General features: G+C 39.1%; 2 protein-coding genes across 9 annotated transcripts; one reads left to right on the plus strand and one right to left on the minus strand.

The window, feature by feature from the left end:
- Positions 1–258: 258 nt before the first annotated feature.
- On the plus strand, positions 259–11,016 carry LOC114148235 (RCC1 and BTB domain-containing protein 1). 7 transcript variants are annotated; one of them, XM_028023367.1, is made up of 12 exons: positions 259–446; positions 2,678–2,842; positions 4,549–4,699; positions 4,779–4,945; positions 5,345–5,503; positions 5,597–5,704; positions 6,773–6,915; positions 7,005–7,195; positions 8,035–8,161; positions 8,230–8,408; positions 9,018–9,177; positions 9,952–11,016. In XM_028023367.1, the coding sequence occupies exons 2-12, from the start codon at positions 2,717–2,719 to the stop codon at positions 9,983–9,985; spliced, it is 1,545 nt and encodes a 514-aa protein (XP_027879168.1). In that variant the 5' UTR covers positions 259–446; positions 2,678–2,716; the 3' UTR covers positions 9,986–11,016. The 7 variants fall into 7 exon arrangements, with proteins under 7 accessions (XP_027879168.1, XP_027879167.1, XP_027879169.1 ...); XM_028023366.1 differs by having other exon boundaries at positions 274–446; positions 9,018–9,164; XM_028023368.1 differs by having other exon boundaries at positions 275–446; positions 9,034–9,177.
- Positions 11,017–12,401: 1,385 nt separating this feature from the next.
- On the minus strand, positions 12,402–21,260 carry phf11 (PHD finger protein 11). 2 transcript variants are annotated; one of them, XM_028023369.1, is made up of 18 exons: positions 21,033–21,260; positions 19,351–19,455; positions 19,137–19,270; positions 19,026–19,054; positions 18,359–18,417; positions 18,136–18,206; positions 18,002–18,051; positions 17,843–17,907; positions 17,721–17,743; positions 16,658–16,731; positions 16,509–16,579; positions 16,376–16,398; positions 16,203–16,237; positions 16,064–16,125; positions 15,786–15,930; positions 14,094–14,486; positions 13,514–13,585; positions 12,402–12,961 (listed from the first exon to the last, which is right to left on the minus strand). In XM_028023369.1, exons 1-18 carry the CDS (start codon positions 21,135–21,137, stop codon positions 12,864–12,866), a joined length of 1,614 nt encoding a protein of 537 aa, XP_027879170.1. In that variant the 5' UTR covers positions 21,138–21,260; the 3' UTR covers positions 12,402–12,863. The 2 variants fall into 2 exon arrangements, with proteins under 2 accessions (XP_027879170.1, XP_027879171.1); XM_028023370.1 differs by lacking the exon at positions 18,136–18,206 and having other exon boundaries at positions 18,002–18,014.
- Positions 21,261–21,457: the final 197 nt, after the last annotated feature.

The raw sequence follows: 21,457 nt of genomic DNA on the forward strand, positions 1-21,457 counted from the left end.
ATTATCTCTGTTACACATTTACTCTCAATTCTATAGATGACGTGTATAAATATTAAACAAATACGCATAACTTTGTTTTCTATGAGAATATCCATTAATAAAAAAAATGTCCGACACAATTACAGATTCTGTTCATGTAAAATATAAATTATGGTGTCATTGTGGTGTTCATTTTAGACTACCACATGTCCCTTCTGTAAAAATTTCGAGCGAGTTTTCTTGCTGCTCTTCTACTAACCGGAAGTCAAACTCGATTGTTTTGGTCTCGCGGTCACGTGACGCGTTGTGCTCGCGCCACTTCCCCAAACAAACGCCAGTTGGAGCAGTTGTTTTTGTTTCTGTTCCAGCAGAGAAAGTAAAAACCCTACAGAGGCGTCGTCCTTTCCGCACGCCATGCCGAAGCCGTCAGACGGAATATCCCCCTCGTAGAAAGACTCATCACTCAGGTGAGCAAATTATATCTTTTATTTACGGTCGACGTTCTTCCTGCTATTCGTTTTTTTTTTTTGTTTGCAGTGCGACCTGCTGTAGATTAGATGGGAGTTTTGAAATCAGACGAGTCCGGAGTGTTTTTGCTGACCGGTGTTTTGCTTGTGTTCGTAACAGAGGCAAACATAAACAGGCAGCTATCCTCTTTCAGCTAGCTGTCCCTAGAGTCTGCTGTTTGCTCGTCACAAACACACGCAGGTCAGCCCGAGTCCCGTTTTCACCATTTACACAACAGCGCGACGATGTCTGCACCTCCAACTCATATTTAGTCCACACAAACCCGTTATCTGCTTAGCATTATAATTTGTTTCATAAACAAATGTTTTAGCAAAGCTTGTCGCGGAAGGAGAAGGTGGTGGTGGGGGCGGAGAAGGGGAATTAAAGGTACAAGCCAGACTTTTCTGTAAAATACTTTAACTCCTCTGCCAGACCCCCAAAATACTTAAGATATAGTTTCCATTGTAGAGCAGCGTGTTATGGTCACCACTTACAAAGATAGTTGCTTTAATTTTGACAGTAGATTTATTGTTCAATAGACATGCAGTAATCCAGTGGTGCCCAAAGTTGGTCCTCAGGTCCAGCATACTGCATGTTTTAGTTCTCTCCCTGGTTTAACGCACCTGGATCCAATGATGGCTCGTTAGAGGCTTAAGAAGAACATTGACATGTTGAAAAGGTTGTTGGTACCACCAGGGAGAGAACTAAAATGTGCAGGACGCCGGCCCTCGAGGACCGACTTTGGGCACCCCTGCACTAATCCATTGGCCATTGATTAAAAAAAATAAAAAATTCTTAACACAAACAATTTTAATTACATTTTCTGTTAATGAAATATGTCAAAATATAAAAATTTCATGTAATTAATATCCTTACTTTGTTCTGTTTTATTCAGTTGTGTAAATAACCCCAAGTTAAGCTCCTTATTTGTTGTGCTCCTTTTTAGCGCTTATTGCCTTTATTTTGTTGGTTGACTTCCGGCTTTTGAATTTAATGCTTTTATTTTGATGAGAGAACGTCCGCTGTTTATGTTGTGCAGCGGCAGCTTGGCAACAGAAAGAACGGAAGATAAGTTGCAACTGTGGAAATCATACATTGTATATGCGCCACACAACAGGGTTATAAATGTATCTTATTGACGGCCTTGATAGAGGCACAAGGTACGTTAATTTTGTATATAGGATATTTCTAATATTGATCAATTGGAATTGTGATTTTTGGTTTATTGTAATCAAATACGTATAGTGGTGTAGTTTTTGAATCGGTTGATGTTGTTAGTAGTGAACGTTGTTTTCAGTTTTCAAACGTTACGGTTGTAAGATCGCGTTTTGTATCTTACACTGTCTTTTTGTGTTTGTGTTTGTGCAACAGCTCTTACGGTGAAACTTAAATGCTGTTGGTTTACTTCAATAAACCTGGCTGTTCATCAGTAAAGCCAAAATCTTTCATTTTTGGGGGAGGGGGGAGGCGTCTGCTATTTGTATAAAATATAGCTTTTATATTTAAATAGACATAGATTGACAGCAAGCAAAAAAGATAAAGGTAAAGTCACATGATCTAAATAAAGTAGAACAATAAAAATATTTGCCTACAATTTTAGTTTCATTAACACAATGGACATAATTTACAGATGAATGGTTGACGCATGTCTTGTGAAAATTAATTTGTGCAAATTACCTTAAACACATTAAGCTGCTATTAAGAAGATGTTTTGTTGCACATTTGATCTACTAATGTTTTTATATCTCCTATTTATTTCTCAATTAATTGAACACTGAAATTTGAAGATAATAAATTTGTCTAATCACTAAAGCGATGTACGATGATCCTTCCAGGTGCAAAAAACTGTGCTTCTATATTTGATCCAGCTCGTTTCCCATCTGGCCATTTAAGTGAGTTTGGAGCCAAAACATTCTTGGTAAAGATTAAAAGTTAAAGCAGGAGGATTTTTACTCCCTTAAATCATTGCCTTATCTCTGAGTTATTATGAAACATTGTGACGCGGTCTATGTCTAATCTCTATCGTTTGTGTGTGTGTATGTGTGTGTGTGTTCGGCTTTAATTCATATTAGATCAGAATGTGAAAACTGATCCAGATTCCTGAATATTTTTGTGATTGTCTAAGTTTGTTGACAAAAGGGAAAATTATTTCTGATGTCTAAGTGAATGCACCCTCATCCGCTCAAAACAGTGACAGCAGCTGGGGCGTACTAGCCAATGCGAGCACATCATGGTGGATGTAACCAAATGGCCCATTTTCAGCCTTATGGCGCCAGAGGAGCTCCCATCAATAAGGAAGGCCTGTGTGTTTGGCTCGTCTGCTAATGAGGCCATCTACATCACCAATGACGATGAGGTGAGAGGTCACAGGAAACACATTTTTCTGGTTTGGAGCTCATTAGGCAAGGGGTGATGTTTTGTTTTAGGACGTTATCTAGAACATGACTTTTCATATCTGCTGATTTTATTTTATTTTTATTTTGCACAGAATCTCATTTAATATAATTTTTAATCACTATTTTTTTGCTTGTTTTACTGAGTTTTATATGTAATCTATTGCTGTTATAAACACTCTGTTTAACCTTTGGCAATAGCAAATACAATTATTTTTACCAAGACAATGACCAGAGACCAAAACTTTATATATTTTACAACTTTAAAAATGGGTTCTAATTTATATCTTCTTTTTTTTTTGCCTGCAGCTCCAGTCATAAGTTTACACACACCCATCATGGACATTGGTGTCACATGGGATTTAGATCTATGTAAATCTTGCTAAGGAACATTAAACCGCATATTGTGGGGGGTGTATGCATACTTTTGATCCTGTATGAATTAGAGAAAATCCACAATTCATCTATTGTATGTTGTGTATTGGTTTCATCCTTGAAAAAAAAATGCACAGGTCCAAAAGCTTCACTGAAAGCCTTAAACATAATTAATGTGACATTCATGCTAATTATAACTGGAACTGCATCTTATTTACACCAGCTGCAGTCAGAAAGATGGTTACTCCTAATAATGTAAATTGGTTGATGATTAAATTTGACATTATGTTCAGAAATGCATGTGAGAACTTGTCCTTTCATTTTTTTAATCTTTTCAGTAACCGAGTTTTAAAAAAACGAGGTCAGGTTAAAGTATTTTTTGCTGTAAGCCTTGGTGTCTGAAGCTTAACTAAAACTTTTCTCATAATGTGAGCTCTGATCGCTTCAGCGCCTCCTGCTGGTGTTGATATTTGGTTGGAAATATCAACACCAGCAGCTGTTCAGCTTAGCAGGTCCAGAGTTCATACACACACTTGGAAAAATAACAGTTGAGTAGAAAACAAATTATGTTTTCAAACTAAAATCTTTTTTTTTTTTAATCTAACAGACACAGAGGTGAATTTCTGAAAAACAAAACACTTTATATAATAATTTATTTATGGAGGACTCTCTTTATCCACATGAATACTTACGTTTTTGTGCTACAAAGTGTGCTGCAAAAAATATATATATATTTTTTTGTCAGATCACATCAGACTCATCCAGAAAACAAACAAAAAAATGGCTTTTACAGTTTTAAACCATGCGTTTTAATCTGGATCCATGGTTTTGTTTTAGCTGCAAAAGCATTGAAACTTCCCCAAATAGAATAACGTTATAAATAGAACAATGTTACCGATCACAAATGTACATGCATTTTGTGTCGACTAATTAGATCCAGATTTGATAAATCTTGAAGTGATTTTAAAAAAGCACTATGAGTCGGGTCATTGATTAAAAAAAAAAAAAAGCTGTGTGTGGAATAGCTTCAGCATCTTGTTTTGTTTCATGTTTAATCTTCAAGAACTGAGAATGTTTTCAAAAATGTCCTGAAAAATAGTGAAATTCAAGCCTGGAAATGTTTGTTTTGATAAGAGGACATTAGACTTGATTTAAAGGAAACTGAGTTTCTTTGAATCAAGGCTAATAACCCCCCTGTTTAGAGCTGCCTTAGAGTCATAATAACACTGTCTGTTTAAGCCTCCTAATAGCTTGTCCCCACTCTTTCTCCTGTGCTCTGTCCCTGCATGTCCAGGTCTTTGTGTTTGGGCTGAACTGCAGCAACTGCTTGGGGACGGGGGACAGCCAGAGCACCATCGTCCCCAAGAAGCTGGACTTCCTGAAGGGTAGGAAGGTGGTGAGCCTGAGCTACGGCAGCGGACCCCACATCCTGCTGGCTACAGACGGTAGCGTCACAGAACCCGTCCCCAATTTCACAGCAAACACAAAACCTGCAGTGGATCGACAAGTGCTTGTGCATTTCAGACGGAGAGCTCTTTGCGTGGGGACATAACGGCTACAGCCAGCTTGGAAACGGGACAACCAATCAGGGAGTTGCTCCGGTGGTCGTATCCGCCAACCTGATCAGCAAGAGGATCACGGAGGTGGCTTGTGGCTCCCACCACTCCATGGCTCTGACTAACTTAGGAGAAGTGAGTTTCCTGGGATGAACTCAACAAATGTTTGCATAAACAGAGGTCTTTGCATTTAAGTTTCTGCAGAAAGCAGATTTGCTTTTGTTTGGAGTGTTGAGCAGAAACAAAAGTCCAGTCATGAATAATCCACTGTGAGCTGAAGTCTGGAAAACAAGCTCAGGATAAATGAACCTATTGTGCTTCAAGCAGTAGAAGCTGCACTTTGGCGTAAAAACAGAATTTTTCACACTCTGTGCTTTGAACATTACTCTGATAGCTCTCAAACCCTCTGAAATTTTTCTCTGCACAGCTACAGATTTCAGTATATTTAAGTGGGATTTCATGTGACAAATCTATTGGTCATCACACTTTTAGTTCAGCTCGTTGCCTTGACGATGTGGCCACCTTGTCCTCCAGGTGTACGCGTGGGGCTACAACAACTGCGGCCAGGTGGGTTCCGGCTCCACGGCGAACCAGCCCACGCCTCGCAGGGTTTCCAGCTGCCTGCAGAACAAGCTGGCCATCAGCATCGTCTGCGGCCAGACCTCGTCTCTGGCCTTGGTGGACAACGGAGAGGTGACCGTTTGGGTTTTTTTGGGGGGTTTTTTTTAGGCAGAGCCGGTGCTGGGTGCCACCCAGCTGTGACGCATGCCTTTCATTTGTCTGCAGGTGTACGGGTGGGGCTACAACGGGAACGGGCAACTCGGGCTTGGGAATAACGGGAACCAGATGTCTCCCTGTCGACTCGTAGGTCTGCAAGGTGTGTGTGTGCAACAGGTGAGAGAAAATGCTGAGTCAAATATAAACTACCTGGAAAAATATTCACACCCCTTGACTGCTTTCCCCCCCCACTTTTTCTCACGATGTGGTTATAAACCATCAAATTTAATGTGAGAGACTGACGTAAAGAAAAATAATGACTGGTTTCCAAAATATTTTATCAGTAAAAATCTGAAAAGTGTGGCATGCATTTGTAGTCGGCCCTCCTGAGTCAATATAATCTTTTGGATTTAATCTTTTTTACAAAAAGTCTCATGCTCATGCATATCGCATCAAGAGCGTTTGTGAACATCAGTCTTAAAGACTTAAAGCACGTTCCCAATTACATGTAGATCTGGACTTTGACTGGGCCATTCTAGCGCATAAATGTCCTTTGACCTCAACCGATCTACTCAGGTCTTATAGAACTTCTTAACTTATAATCCTGTTTTCTTCCAGGATTTTTGTCTGTTTAGCTCCATCTATCTTCCAATCGTCAGATGAATAAATGGCACTCTGAATATGATTTATAAAATAGCAAAAGCCATGTTTGACTTTTGTAATAATTGAGATTTTAATTTACTCCTTCATGACTGCTATGGACTGAGGAATAATTGAGAAGTGATTTGTGTAATTATGAAAAATTCCCATTCCAAATCCCAATAAGTCCAATAAGAGCCAAAATAAATGAAGGACGAAGGAAAACAGGCAGCAAGGTGACCACAGGTGGATGGAGGCTTTAGTGGTTTATTTATGAACATGTTTATTTGTCTGAACAATAATGCAAAAACAATACTTAGATTTTGTCTAAAAAAATCAAAAATCTTCTATTTACTTTTAACACAACCATGATGTAAATACCTGAAGTACAACATAAAGTGATCCACTGGGCATCAGTAAAAATACCAAAAGAATATAATTGTTTAGTTTTTAATAATAAAGGGTATAAACATAAACTAATAACTAATGAAAGCAATCTGCTGCTGACTCGCTTGTCCTACGCAGACCATGAACGTATTCTCTATTCAGTAGCATGTGGTTAAAAATTCAGGGCTCAGTTTGTTGCTGAAGTTCTTTTCTGCCCAGATCGTCTCCGGCTACGCCCACTCCCTGGCGCTAACAGACGAGGGTCTGCTCTACGCTTGGGGTGCAAACACATATGGACAGCTGGGCACAGGCAACAAGAGCAACCAGCTGAGCCCGCTTCAGATCCTGACGGAGAAGGAGAGGTGACGGAGTCTCTCCGCGTTCTCAAACTCTTGATTCCCGTAGCCGCCGCTCCGTCTGACTGCTCCGTCCCTTTTTTTTTTTTTTACAGGGTTGTGGAGGTCGCCGCCTGCCACTCCACCCACACGTCGGCCGCCAAGACCCAGAGCGGTCACGTGTACATGTGGGGCCAGTGCCGTGGCCAGTCCATCGTACTGCCTCACCTCACACACTTCTCTTGCACGGATAACGTCTTTGCGTGCTTCGCCACGCCCTCTGTAATGTGGCGGCCTCTCTCCGTGGGTGAGATGAGAAACTTGGGGTTAGGAGTCGAAACACCAAGTCAAGTCAAATTTTATTTGTAGAGCACATTTCAGCAATTACATGTATTTTTGTCTGTGACCTCTACCTTTCCACCCTGCATTCCTAATGATCAAAGTCGGTTACAGTTATTACATCAGATTTAACACAGATAACCCGTACGTTGTTGAGACATGTTACATTTTGTTGACAGCTTTTCCAGTTGGACCCTGAGGCGTTTTGGTTTGTGTCAATTCCCCATTTCCTGAAATAACCACATTCAACTGTTCAAACATGCAACACCATGTTTGAACAGCATGAATATGAGAGAATTTTGGTGCAGATTTTATGCATAAACCCAAGAAACAAAAGCAAAACCTTGTGAAGATACTGCAGTTGGTAAGAATGTCATTGTCCTAATAAAAGCCAGTCTCGCGTTGCATCACATGGTGTAGCAGTAGAGCAGGCGCCACAGAGGCCTCAGTCTTCAGTGTTGATCCCTGACCTGGAGACCTTTGCTGCATGTCTTCGTCCTTGTACTTCTGCTAATTTCCTGTCAATGAAAGCGAACAGTGCTAAAAAAAAGTATTTGAAAAAAAAAAAAGCTGTCTTGTACCAACATGGGAAGAAGCCATTACCCCAAAAGTAACATTAAAATGTTGGATTATAAAGCACACCGTTTAAAGATTGTTTAAGCTTCTGAATTTAAAGATTTTTCTTTGTTTTTCATCATCATGGAAATCATTTCTGTTTTTATTGTCAGACTGTGAGGAAAAAAAAAACAACAACCTCTTTTTCCTAGTGTATGCAAACTTCTGGTTGTGGTGCTTCTCTCCCATCAGAGCACGATGACTTCCTAACTGTGGCTCAAGCTCTTAAGAAGGAGTTCGATAACCCAGAAACCGCTGACCTCAAGTTCTGCGTTGATGGCAAATACATCTACGTCCACAAAGCAGTCCTCAAAATTAGGTCAGAAACTCTCCACCTAGACGTTCAATCTCTGCCTAAATCCTTCACGTGTGAACCGTTTCTTGCAGCCGCTGTCCTCCGTCTCTGCCGTCCAGGTGCGAACACTTCCGATCGATGTTCCAGTCCCACTGGAACGAGGACATGAAGGAGGTGATTGAGATAGACCAGTTCTCCTACGCCGTCTATCGTGCCTTCCTCCAGTTCCTCTACACAGACAACGTGGAGCTCTCTCCTGAAGACGCCATCGGTTAGACACACACACACACACACACACACACACACACACACACACTGATAGGTATTTTCCTTTCGAACCTAAATAAAAGAAAGAACCACAGACAACGTATATGAATTTTACGTGGAGCTTTTGCAAAAGGGAAGGCTCTGCCAAACTTCTCCTCCGACCAGTTTTACAGAGCGTTCTGATCTGCTCTCACATGAGCTCCTGTTTTTATTGTCAAAGAAGAACAGGCAAGGGGGCAGTCAGGAAAAACAACAGAGGTCGTAAAGCTTCTAACCCAAACATCTAACAACCCAGTTCCAGATGTGATATCTGATCAAAGGTCTGAGCCCGGTTCAAATCTCGGTCAGTACTGTCAATAAAACAAAATACGACTGTTCACAGGTAGTTACTAAATTAGGAGGTGCGTAAAGTTGAACAGACAGTAGTGACCTCCATACACACGTAAGGAAGAGAACACTTTAAACAGAAAATCACAATGATCTATAGGCTGAATGTGAACTAAAGTAAGAATAAAATGATAATACCAAAAAATCTCTAACACACACACAGACATCCAGCACGCAGCCTGATTTCGGCTTGTATTTGTCATGTCATCCCTAATTGCTGATCCAGTCTGTGTCTTCCTCAGGGCTGCTGGATCTGGCCACGTCTTACTGCGAGGACCGACTCAAACGTCTGTGTCAGCACATCATCAAGCGGGGGATCACGGTGGAGAACGCCTTCTCTCTGCTGTCTGCCGCTGTGCGCTACGATGCCGTGGTCGGTCTTCAAAGCACGTTCATTCATTCTTTACCAAGCCTCACATAACAGGCAAACAGTTGATTAGTGTGAAAGTGGGCATGAGTTGTCCTTAAAATAATATGCGAAATCCTGGTCATTCACAGCCTTGTGAAGTTACCGGTTTGTCGCTTCATATTTTGTGTCCTTCCTTCCTCGTTTCTTTCTAACTTGGTGCCATACATCCTGTCTATATTTCTTTTTTCTTTCTCTCTCTTTCTTTCTTTGACATTGAAACATTTCTCAGTTATTTAGTGACATTAACTGTATCTGTGAATCTCTGTGCCCCTTGTTAAGGAAATAAATAAGTCTTACCTAAGGTGAAACGCAGAGTCGATCAAGAACGTATCAAAATGCATTTTGATAATTGTTTTATTAAGAAATTAAGCGAAGTATATAAGCAATGAATTCCCCTGGCTATTCCAGGGAAGTGAAGAAAAGATGAAATACATCACTTTTAGTATCCACCAGCCCTCTTATGAAGAGTGGAGAAAAAAAAAGGGAGTTTCAGTTTACGTCACAACTCTGGTATTTGCACCTGCAGACTGTGACCCTGGACGGTTCAAACCCGGTTCAGGAATATCCTTCATTATGTGTTTCCAGCAAGCTGCCTCCAACATGAAGGGTGCTTTATAGATACAATTGTTTGATTACTTGATTGATTGAAATAAAACAAAGTTTTGTCTTACCATCCTAAAACCACAGACATTCATTACTCATTTTGGTTATCCTGTTTGACCAAAATGAGCTCTTTTTCTTTTCTTTATAGGACCTGGAAGAGTTCTGCTTCAAGTTCTGCATGAACCACCTGACTGAAGTGACCCAGACGACTGCTTTCTGGCAGATTGACGGCAACCTGCTTAAAGACTTTATCTGTCGAGCGAGTCGCTGTGGAGCCTTCAAAAACTAAACCTGGACTGCAGGAAGTGATGGGAATGCATCCAGAGAGACTTCAGATCCAGAGCAGCTTTCCTGCGAATCATCAAATCCAGTCTTTAGAATGTTTGCACAACGGAAAACTTCCCCTTCTAGCCATCTGTGTCGGCGCTGGGTCTGAACATGAGCGAGCGTTACATATACTTTCACACTGGGAGCAGCAGCTGGTTCCCTACAGTGCCTTGCTTTTTAATTTACACATATTGTGTAGGGCACGAGAGAGGAATGCTGCTGTTTATATTTTAGTTTAACTTAAAAGACTAACTATTCGGTTTTGTTGTTTTTATTTTAAGTGAATGAATCAGTTTAGTGTCTACTTTTATGCTTTGCAGATTGAGACTCTGTGCTAGTAGCTGATGAGAGGAAATGACTGAAAACCGATGGTTCATCTGTGTAGGTCAACCCCCCGTTTGAGCTATTAGTGCCTTTTAGTCTTTCTGGTAAAACGATCCAAAGAAACTTGAGTTGCAAAGAAGCCTAAGAGTAGTTCTTCAGGTTTAGTGGATTTAATCTATTTGTTTCATCAAGGTGTTGTTTTTTTTTTTAGAGTTTATGTAGTTTTACTCACCAGGATGAGGTCATGGTCAGTGACATTTATTGGTGGCTTCATAACTGCCTACACTAGCTTAGATATTTTTTTTCCCCTCCTTAAATCTCTGATGTACGCTGACAATTACATTTAAAAGTATTATATCTTATTGTTTTAATTGAGTATTATATTTGTACTTATTTCTTTGCAGGACATTGAAAATCAACAGCTCTCTCTCTATTGATGCTGAATAATAAGTGTCAGTGAAATGCTTTGACCTCTGAAAACAGATTTAACAAAAATATTTGTCTGGTTGTTATTTATGTTTCACTCCTGGTCATATTAAAGGTAGAGAACTATTTCCCCCCACAGATCCTCCTGACAATGTTCCCCCAGAGAGAATTTGAATGACATTTTTTCATGGAGTGGTGCTTTTTAAATTTAATATAACACAAATGTATGTGCTATGAACACTCACTCCACTCTAAATCTCTGTAGTTTCCGCTTTAAGAGGAAACTTACATGAGCAAATGAAGGATCGAAGGCCAAAGGAAGGGGGGAGGACTGAAGGCAAGTGGTTTAGGAAGTTCTATTGCAACCAGTGGGTCGCTGGTTCAAATCCCTACTCGGTCACTTGTCCACTACATCCTAGGTCAAGATGCTTTCCCCACTTTGCCAGCTGGTGGTGGCCGTAGGGCAGCAGTGGGTGAATGACTGACTGTACTGTGAAGTGCTCTGGAGTTGGAAAAAGTCCAATAAAAGCCATTTACTGTGTCCTCAAGGATAGAAAGGCAGGACACACGTGAGAACTGGAAGTAAAAGGATTTAAGGACAAGAAAAATACCAAAATGAAAGGTAAGTAAGGCTGCAACATTTAGACGATAGAATGGGGAGAAATTAGTCTGGAAAATACTGAAATAAAATTCCACACTTTTCTGAAATGTATTTTAATGATACTAAGATTTTTTGTTTTCCATATTTGACCAATTTACTAAGAGCTGATTAGTAATACCTAACGTACTTTAATCTTACAAAATAGGCATAGGCATTTGTTTTCATTTATCAGCATAGCCTTTTTTTTTTTTTTCCATTTTTTTCTCCGAAGAGTTTTTGACCGGGAGTCAAACCCGCGACGTCCGCGTCGAGGACTAAGGCCTCCAAGCGTGGGGCGTGCTAACCCGCTGTGCCACCACAGCACGCCCCCAGAATAGCTTTTTAATATGCATATTTGAATAGTTCACAGAAGCAGCCATGAGGTCATTGGTAATTCTTTGTTTGAAAGTTGTTTGCCAAATTATGTTGATCATGATTGATTCGTTAAAGAAATAAAAGGATCAACCGTATGAAGGGGTGAATACTTTTTAAAGGCACTGTAGCAGACAGCAAACAAGGAAAATGTCAAACAAAACCAAAATGTAACTACTCTGTTTACATGCAGATCAAAAAAATCTGATCGAAATCTAACACTGCACCATCCCCACTCAAACATAGTGGTGGCACTCTCCATTCACTTTTTATTAGTACAAAGACTTTTTTAAAGAAAACATGTACGATATTATGTAACTTCAAAAGTGTGCAGCACTTTGTAATGACCCATGTGCTAACACAATAAAATGTGATGCAGAATTAAATTGAGGTTTGTTAAAAAGTATTTCTGTGCACAAAGGGGATCATTTTTCAGTGAGAGTGGATTTTCTTGAAATGTCCATGGAACATGTGAGAGCTCCGGAACAAAGTCACAAAATGAAGAAAAATAAAGCACACAAATTACACTTTAAAATATATATATTTAAAGAGTTTTATCAAAAACACTTGTAACCAAACATGTGCATATCTCTGTGTTAAAGTTAAGAGTTTTGACATTTCAGACTCTTTAAAACCAAACTCTGAACATGTCTCTGTAAACAGGCAAAAGGCTCAGTGATCTTCCAGGACATAAACAAAAAAACAAAATCAGTTTTAAACACAGTAGTTGAATATTTTTATCTCATGATAATGAACAACAGTGCATTAAAACATGAAAAAAAAAATTTGTTATACATTAAATTAATCAATAAGCTGAACATAAAAGGAACTTTCCAGAAATGAACATTTAAAAATATTGTTTTCACATATTAGGAAGCCTGATATTACCACAGTTAGTTGAATTTCCTTATCCTTATGAAAATGTAAAAACTAAAGAGTAAAACTGTAAATTAAAACCAGGAGATCACTGATTAAAAGTAGCTTCTCTCTGTGGCACGACTCAGAGCGGAGACGACCTCCTTCAGAGATGCCGATGCACGCTGCAGCTCCACTTGTCTCCTTTCCAACTCTAAAAATCAGTTTTCCGGTTAAAATTTAAACTTGTTTGCAAGCTAAGACAATTTAGTTACAGACTTATTACAATATATTATAACTTCAATGACCTATTTATTCACAGAATAGGGGGAATTAGAGTTTCCCCCATTTATGACGTTTATAAATTTTCTGGAGAATTAACGGAAAAGCAACACTCTCTGCTGAGGCTTGATGTAAACTATTTATGTAAATTAGACTCTGAATGAAGAGCAAATGAACCCCCTACAAATCCAAACATCACTGGGCTTTGTTTATGATTTTGTTTTTCTTTCATTTTAAATGAGTCCAGCTGCAGCTCTGCTCATTTGTCTTAAAGAAACTGAGATCAGACGCAGGCCAGCCGGACAAATTTTAAATCTTCAAATATGAAAGAAGAGATGCATTTTCTCTGCTCAGTTCACCAATGGCGACGGATGAAAGCAGAACTTCAGCCTATTTCTGAACAGCCGAAGGAAGGAATAATGTCCAGAATGAAAGGTTTTCTTTGACGATTTAACATGAATGAGGAGTGAGGAAGCCGACTTACCTTCGTGCTGCTTGGTAACGAGGTCTGTGAGTCTTCCAGAAGCCAGCATCATTGAAAGCGCCCGGTCATAATCTGTGGAGAAAATCTCACACTTTCACTTTTTAAACCAACACTGTGCTCCACGTTTACTGGCAGTCCTGGTAGAGATGAGTGAGAACCGTTCTTAAACACAGGTGTCACATTTATTGACACCCTAAACATTTTATTAAGTCTTTTCTATTTTTAAGTAAGATAAATGTCGCATCATATTCATTCACAGGGGAAACAGGAAGTCGTGGGTTATAAATGAAGCATCGACAGAAACTCTGATAACATTAACATAGAAGTTTAACTACGTCAATTTCATAGAAGTTAGTGGGGGTGTCTAAATGTGGGCATTTCGAAAATTAAAACGATTTTTAAAAAATCCATAATATTTTTATTAAAATATAAACTGTACTTTTTTTCTAAATACATCATTGCTGTAATAAAAATAAATTACATGAATTTTTTTATCCATCTTTACCAGGAGTGACCTGTAAACTTTGCCACTGTAGTTGTGTTTAGCACATAAATTAGCTCAGTTTTCTCTTTTCCTCACCCTCCTGGCTGGCCTGGTCACTCTGGATTCTGCTGGAAATGCTGTTAATTTCTCTAATAAACTCAGTGAAGATGGCCTGCGTGCATCCAGCCGTGTTGCAGTTCCTCCAGATGCTGGCCGCGTCGACGGCAGGTGAGGGAGGTGCTCGGGTGGAGGAGGGCTCCGAGCGAGGAGGAGTGTGGGGAGGGAACAGGCATGGGGCGGATGAATGGGACGGGGACGGGCGCGAGACAATAGTCGCACAGTCGGATCTGGGTGGAGTTGCGATGAAGTTGGAGCTGGAGGACGGCGGAGCGCTGCTGGAGCGCTCTGGGTAAGGGCCGAGGGCGGCGGCGCTCTGATGAGGGACGGACGATCCGTTGACGTGTTCTTCGTGCTGCTCGACTCTGAACTCTGAAGACAGAGACAGAGCGACGTCATGACAACCGATTTCAAGATCACAATGATTTAGAACGAGGATTTGATCTAAACACACTAGGGCTGCAACTGATGATCATTTTAGTAATTGATCATTCTGTCAATCAGAGAAGAAATTGACACATTTTCATTTAACCACTTAAGCCTTTTTTTAATACAATATCAGAAATGTAACAAGACATGTAACATCAAAAGATGTAAATAAATAATTTAATTCCTTTTAAAAAAAAAATGAGACAAATATATAGTTGCCTAAAATGCAATAACAGCATTAATTTACTACGCCACATCAGGAGTTCTAGGTGAATCATATTTACAAAGATTTTAAATGCAAATTTATGCATTTTCTGTACAGTTATTTCTTACTAACTCCTCAGGGTGTGTCGTTCTTTCAGCAAATGCCATTTTTTCAGTCTGTAAACGCTCCAATTAATGAAGAATGAAATTCTAAATTAGTCGATGCTTTAAATAATTGATTGATCGCAATTAATCGTTTCACACCAAACATCCTGCTCCATTCTGGTAACAAGGTTCAAACTGGATCCATGTTGCAAACATGAATATGTGGAGTCTAATGAAGCTCACACGGATGGATGGACAAACTGTTTACTAATCAACACGTGTAATGGAAAATGTTATAATGTGCTCCTCACCCTTCTTCTGCTTCAGGTCATCTGCATAGTCTCATCATGAGATCGGTCAAGCTGCTCTCAAGACCTCTGCGGTGTCGTATAACAGCAGGAGGTCCTTGATCCTGGAGACTATTTAGTGTTACTTCTCCAACCTAGAACTTATCTGCCCTCTTTAGCATCAAAGAACAACCCCAATTGTTTCCTTAACAATAGACAAATTGCAAGAGCATCTGTGTTGGGCTCCACAGAATCTCTGTCACATAACAATCAGGGATTCACACCTGTAGTCCAATCAAGTCTCTCTTCTCTGACCAGAACCTATAAAATGAAGCCAGATCCACTGAAAGTCAGAGCAGACTGACAGACTCCTCTGACTCCGTTTCTGTTCTCATCTCGCAAGGTTTTTATACATTTCTTATTTCTTCTCATCCAGATTCTGGTTAAAGTAATTTCTTTCGTGACACACGTCAGACAATGAGACACATTTTCTTTTTTTCCCGCAAATCTAAAATAATCTAGCAGCAACTGAAGCGCTGCATGTTGTCCATCCAACAGAACTGCTCAGATTCTCTACCCTAGTAGCATTAAATCTGCATGTTGCCAAGGAGACGTAGTAGGAAACACCAAATTACGGAGACCCTACCTTGATTTTCTCTTTTTATTGTCTGCACCGCTGTCTCCGTCAGCTGAACCTGCAGACGCTCGTCAGGTACGGATCGAGGTGAGGGAGCCGGGTAAAACTCGGCGCCGTCCGCCACCGGGGACAGCAAACTCTCGGACTCCGCATCCTTGAGAGGAAACGACACACGCTGCATCACAAAACCATCATGTTTTGTTGATGTTGAATCAGAGAAGTTACATAAATCGAATCTTGAAGCTGCCAAACTAAAAATTGCATTGAAGGCTTGATTGAGAACTCACAGAGTGTATGACTGAGTCATCGTTGTTATTGAAGTCTGAATTCATATTCTCTACCGGAAGCCCTGAAAAAACAGACAGAGATTAGAAAAAAGTTTTAAATTTTGATTATATTTCTGGTAAAACCGCTGGGAGGGCTCACCTGCTGAGGAACATGAAGGTTTTTCTGACTCCCTGCTGTGGGAGGAGAACATCGGGAACAGTTGTGCATAATAATTTACATTTATGGAAAACAATATTAATTTTTCAGATGTTTTGTTTAATTTTATCCACATTATTGTACAGTCAGAAAGTAAAAAATGCATGATGTGGTACCTGATGAGTGGAGGGAGAGCTGACTGAAAGGCACAAAACATGATTATTAAATCACCTTCAGGCTCTAGTAATCACATCCCCAAAGAAGTGGGGAAAAAAAAACAAACAAAAAAAACAAAAACATCCAGCCTACTTCATGCTCCTGCACAAATGTCGCACTTTCCTCAAAGTCTGACTCTAAAGGCGGCATAAGTCCCTCCTCATCTGCAGGAAACAAGGAAACTGTAAATACAAAAAAGACAACAACAATAGTTTCTATTTTATGACTGGAAGAGTTTTAACCTGTGTTTGAAGAATCATTGGACAACATCCTGCTCCTTTTTACTGGTTTGTTCCTGGACACACCGTCTTCTTCCCTGTGAGGAAGAGGTTAAAGGTATCATCGTAACTTCCTGTAACTCACTCGAAAAAACGATTCAAAGAAGAAATGTTAATGATTAATTTTTACTTTTGGGGCTATTATAGAAACTATGAGTCAGGCTACTCTACTCATCCTGAATCCAAGTTTGAAATCTAATTGCCTAATCGCTGACATTAAAATAGTAATAATGTCTGTTGGTGGGAAAACAGTGTCACAACTTGTTGCGGCCATCACTGCTCATTAAAACATGCGCTTCAGAATCCATTTGTTTTTGTCCTATAGATGCATTTGTACTATTCTTTTTCTTTTATTATTTCAGGATGGAATCAATTTAAGAGCAAACATTCTAAATGATCTAAAAGCAGGAAATGGAGCTTAAGTTTCGGTTTAGTGTAACTGTTTTCTAATTTAAACAGGTTCAAAATAATACTTAGACCCCAGTAATATTTGCCAAATGCCATTGAATCCTGCAAATAGCAAAAGCCTTTGCTTTTGCCTTTACTTCAGTCCGTCTTCAATGATGAGATGTTTTATGTTCTTGTTTTTTCCTCTTTGCATGGTTTGTGGCGACAAGCCATCTTCACAAACAATGATTTACAAAATGGTTTTCTCAGACTAAATAACATTTACCACCACATAATCCACTGTTCTTTAAATAACTAATATAAGTTTTTAAGCTTAAGGACTTGATGATTTTGTTGATGTAGATGTTTGGCTTGTTCAATTTGTATCCTCACCACGGTTTTAATGCACTTTTTTTTAAATTACGTGACCATTTGATGCTTTATTTGTATCACTGTAACTTCCCAGAGGCGTTTCTGGTATCATACAAAAAGTATGATTTCTTTTCAAGTAAATAAAAGACATTTCATTAGGACAATTTTTCCCAACACAGTGTTGTTTAACATTTATTATAAGGCGGGAAAATTTAATAAAAATAAATTCAGTTTCAAAAGTCTGGTTTGAGCATGGATTGTTACTTACTGTTCATCAAAACTCAGCTGTCTCTAAAAAGCAAAAAAAAACAACCACAGTCAAAAGTCGGGTTGGTAAGAAATCAATGCGATTAAAAACAAACAAACAAAAAAGTAAAAAAGTATAAAAACCTTGGTAAGTGATATGCTTGATGAGTCACTGCATGAGGACGACCACATGGCAGCTGAAGGATCTCCTGCAAAAAGGTTTAAAAGATTTAACTAAAAATGTATGAAACTAAAAAAAATAAAACAAAACAAGCGAGCATGAAGCGCTTGAGCAGCTCTTACCGTTGGCTTTCGTCTGCAGTGACGAAGGAGCGTGTTGGGCACAGAACATCCTTAAAAAACACAAACCTCTAAGTTGATGTGAACGGCAATAATGGAAGTGGAAATAAAAGAGCGGATGATTGTGAGATACTCACATAACAATGCTGTTAGATAAACTGTCCAAGCTGATATTTCCTTCTTTCCTCTCACAGGTGAGGCAATAAGTCTCATAAGAACAGAACATGGGAATTGTAATTTTATATGAGGGACAGAACTCTAAAAAAGGATTTGCATTTATTTATAATAGGAGATAATTTACTGAAAATTACGTTTAATATCAGCCACAAATGTGTCCCGCTAATAAATGTGAATACAAACCTTTGTTGATTCGGCTTTATTGGGGTTCTTGGGTCGGGGCGTTTTGGGTTTGCGATTCTCTGGAAAAAGGAAGAGTTCAATAAATCGATTATTGTGATGATTAATCGGATAAGAAAATTTGGCACATTCTGCAGATTTCCCAGAACATCTTAAGCCTTTTTACACAAAATTAAAAAATTGATTAAAAGACGCAGATAAATAATCAAATTCTTGTTTTAAATAAGAAAATAAATATTTCAATGCAATAACAGCATTCCTTCTAGTGAATGCTTGATCATTTATAGCAAAGGATGCAGCTAAAAACATACCTCAAACAACATTAATAATTAGATAAGCTTAATAAGAGATTTTTTTTTTTACAGAATTTGAACCAAGTGACGCTAAAACTGTCACTGACCTTATTTACAGACAAAGGATTTTTTTCTCTTATGTGCAAAATGTATAAAAATAATTTGTACAGATTTGGCTTAGTTACTGGTCTGACTGTCTTGTTTAATCAGCAAATTTCCATTTTGCTTTAATCAACTATTGTCAACTAATCGATTACCAAATTAGTTGACAATTATTTCAATAATTCAACATTACATCACAACTAATCCGATGAATTGTTTCCGGCCTATTTATTGGAAGAACAAAAGCATAAAAATATGCAGGTCTGAACACTTACCTGGATCACTGTGCATTCGGCAGTACAGTCTGTCGCACAAAAAAATATAAAGTCAAAAAAAAAAAGACGTTTCTCTAGAACGTGATTCTATTTTCCTCGTACCAGACGTACCCAAAGTTCCCATTTACATTATCCTCAAATGTCGTGGCTCCCTCTTCCATGGCACACGGGTAGTGGAAGGTCTTCTTACAGCGCTTCACCTCACACCCCGCTGTGGCCCCCTTCTTCTTGCAGCGTTTACACAGCTAAGACAGAGAGGATGACTGGTGAAGTAAAAGAGACGCCAGCAAACAGGAGGAATCTGTTCACATTGGACGGTCCTCACCAGTTTGCTTCCTCGTTTCACCTCCTCCTGGACGTGTTCAACAGAGAAGCCGAACAGGTCGTCGAACTGCGGCGTGTCGGTGCAGAAAATGCCCGATGAAAAGAGCTGGAAAACAAACAAAACAAGTCTCTGAGATTAAGCTAACACGATAAGACGTAATTTATTTAAGGCTTATTATATTGGACAGGTATTCATGAGCTTTCTCACATTTTGTCACAATGCAACCACAAACGTCAAAGTATGTTTTTATTCACGGTTAACCTATTAGCATTATTTGCTCCTTAAATAGTCATATATTATATCGGCTCATGCACTTTATTGGGGCCTGCCCATAGCAATGCATAGGGAGAGCAGTGACTGACTTGCTCTCCCAATGCATTGCATGGCAGGCACCTATTGTTCTACACCCAATAGAATGTCTCTTTATTTAAAAGCCTTGACATTGTTTACATCAAATAATTGCTATTTTGGGCTTTATGTGACTGGTTTAAACAAACCACTGTTAGACATTGGTTTAGTGTGGCCGTTTAATATGAAGCTTACGGTTTATTTCAAAATAAAAGCCTCAATATCCCCCTCAGGTTAGTGCACCGCCATAGGTTATTATTAGTTTAACTGATGGGATGCCAACCTGACTCACCTCTCAAGTCACAAGAAATACTACTTACTGTGTGCTGTATTTGGGACTCCCAAGTCACTTACTTTGCTAAGTTTACTTGTCTAACTTTTTGAAAAAAATTTACGTTTAAATTTTACTACGCTGTATATTTTACTTTTACTTGATTAATATTATTAAGAAGTACCACTAATCTTACTTGAGTAAAATTGCTGGATACCAACTTAACCGAATGAATATGAAAACATGTTTTCTTTTTTTTTTTGCCAAAAACACACCAGACACTCACCTATCGGTTGTGTGTTAAAGTGAAAATTATTGTTTGTACAAAGGTTTTATTGTTCTAATGTCTTTTTCTATGCCTACAGGGCCACTTGTAGATCAATAAAATAGAGTAAAAACATTCATTATCACTGGAAGCCCTTTACCCTTTTCTAACACACAAATATATTACCAACTGCATTAGCTTAATAAGTTTGATATAGAAAAACAAATATCGGGAAGTTTTTCTCGTGCCTGAATTTGATATTTTGTAATTATTCTGAGTACAAGTGTATTAATTTTACTCTTTAGAAGACCAGAATTGGATGTTTTTGTCTGCCAGGTGACTTTTACTTGAGTAATTTCTTGGCTGACTACAATCTTGTGGCTATTCTACCCACCTCTGTGAATTACCAATTGATTTATTGATCCCCTGTTTCCAAAAATCATGGATAAATCTCTGCTGCAGTCACCACGCCTCATCAGAGTCAGTCTCTTACTTTCATTTCTGGTTAAAGCCTTATTTGCATTTTTATTACAATGTATACGGTATGTTTATTTTAAAATTACAGCAATAAGCTGCGCTACGTTTATCCACTGACTCATCATTGTAAAAAGCGCATCTAAACTTTAGAGTTTTTGTTCACAGTTTTAAAAAAAAACAAAAAACTAAACACCAGCTCACTGTTATCAAATCATTTCCACCGCCATTTTTCTTAAACCCTCTCTACTTCCTGAGGACGTCAGGGGTTTTTTTGTAGGCGGTTTGCAATGACAGAAATGATTCAAGTAGCTTTATGTTTACCAGGCAGTTCTGGTGGGCAGTGACCTGCTCTTTCTTCGATAAGGGTCCAGTTGTCTTCGTCTCATCGAGCCGATGACAGAGGACGCACTTGCGGCTGTGGTTCATTTTCTCCACGCTACTCAATATATCCAAATATTGGATAAACCCCAAACACACGTCCACTTCCACTCGGACGCGACCCACTCCTGTTTCCGTACGCTATTCAAACCACACAGGACTTCCGGGGTTGCCAGGTTTTTAAAAACAGGCCCCCGTACAGTTCCCCAGTCCTCGCGAGAACATTGCGGAGGAAACATAAACGTCAATCAATTGTTTAAATAATAAGCTTGAAGCTCTTAATTATATTCTATTGTAATCTTCCAAAGAATAAAGACTTGGTATTTAAAAATAAGAATCAGTTTTCAGAACACCTCTCCGTCGCATAC

This window comes from Xiphophorus couchianus, chromosome 7 (genome assembly GCF_001444195.1).
Source record: "Xiphophorus couchianus chromosome 7, X_couchianus-1.0, whole genome shotgun sequence".
Lineage (NCBI taxonomy): Eukaryota > Metazoa > Chordata > Actinopteri > Cyprinodontiformes > Poeciliidae > Xiphophorus > Xiphophorus couchianus.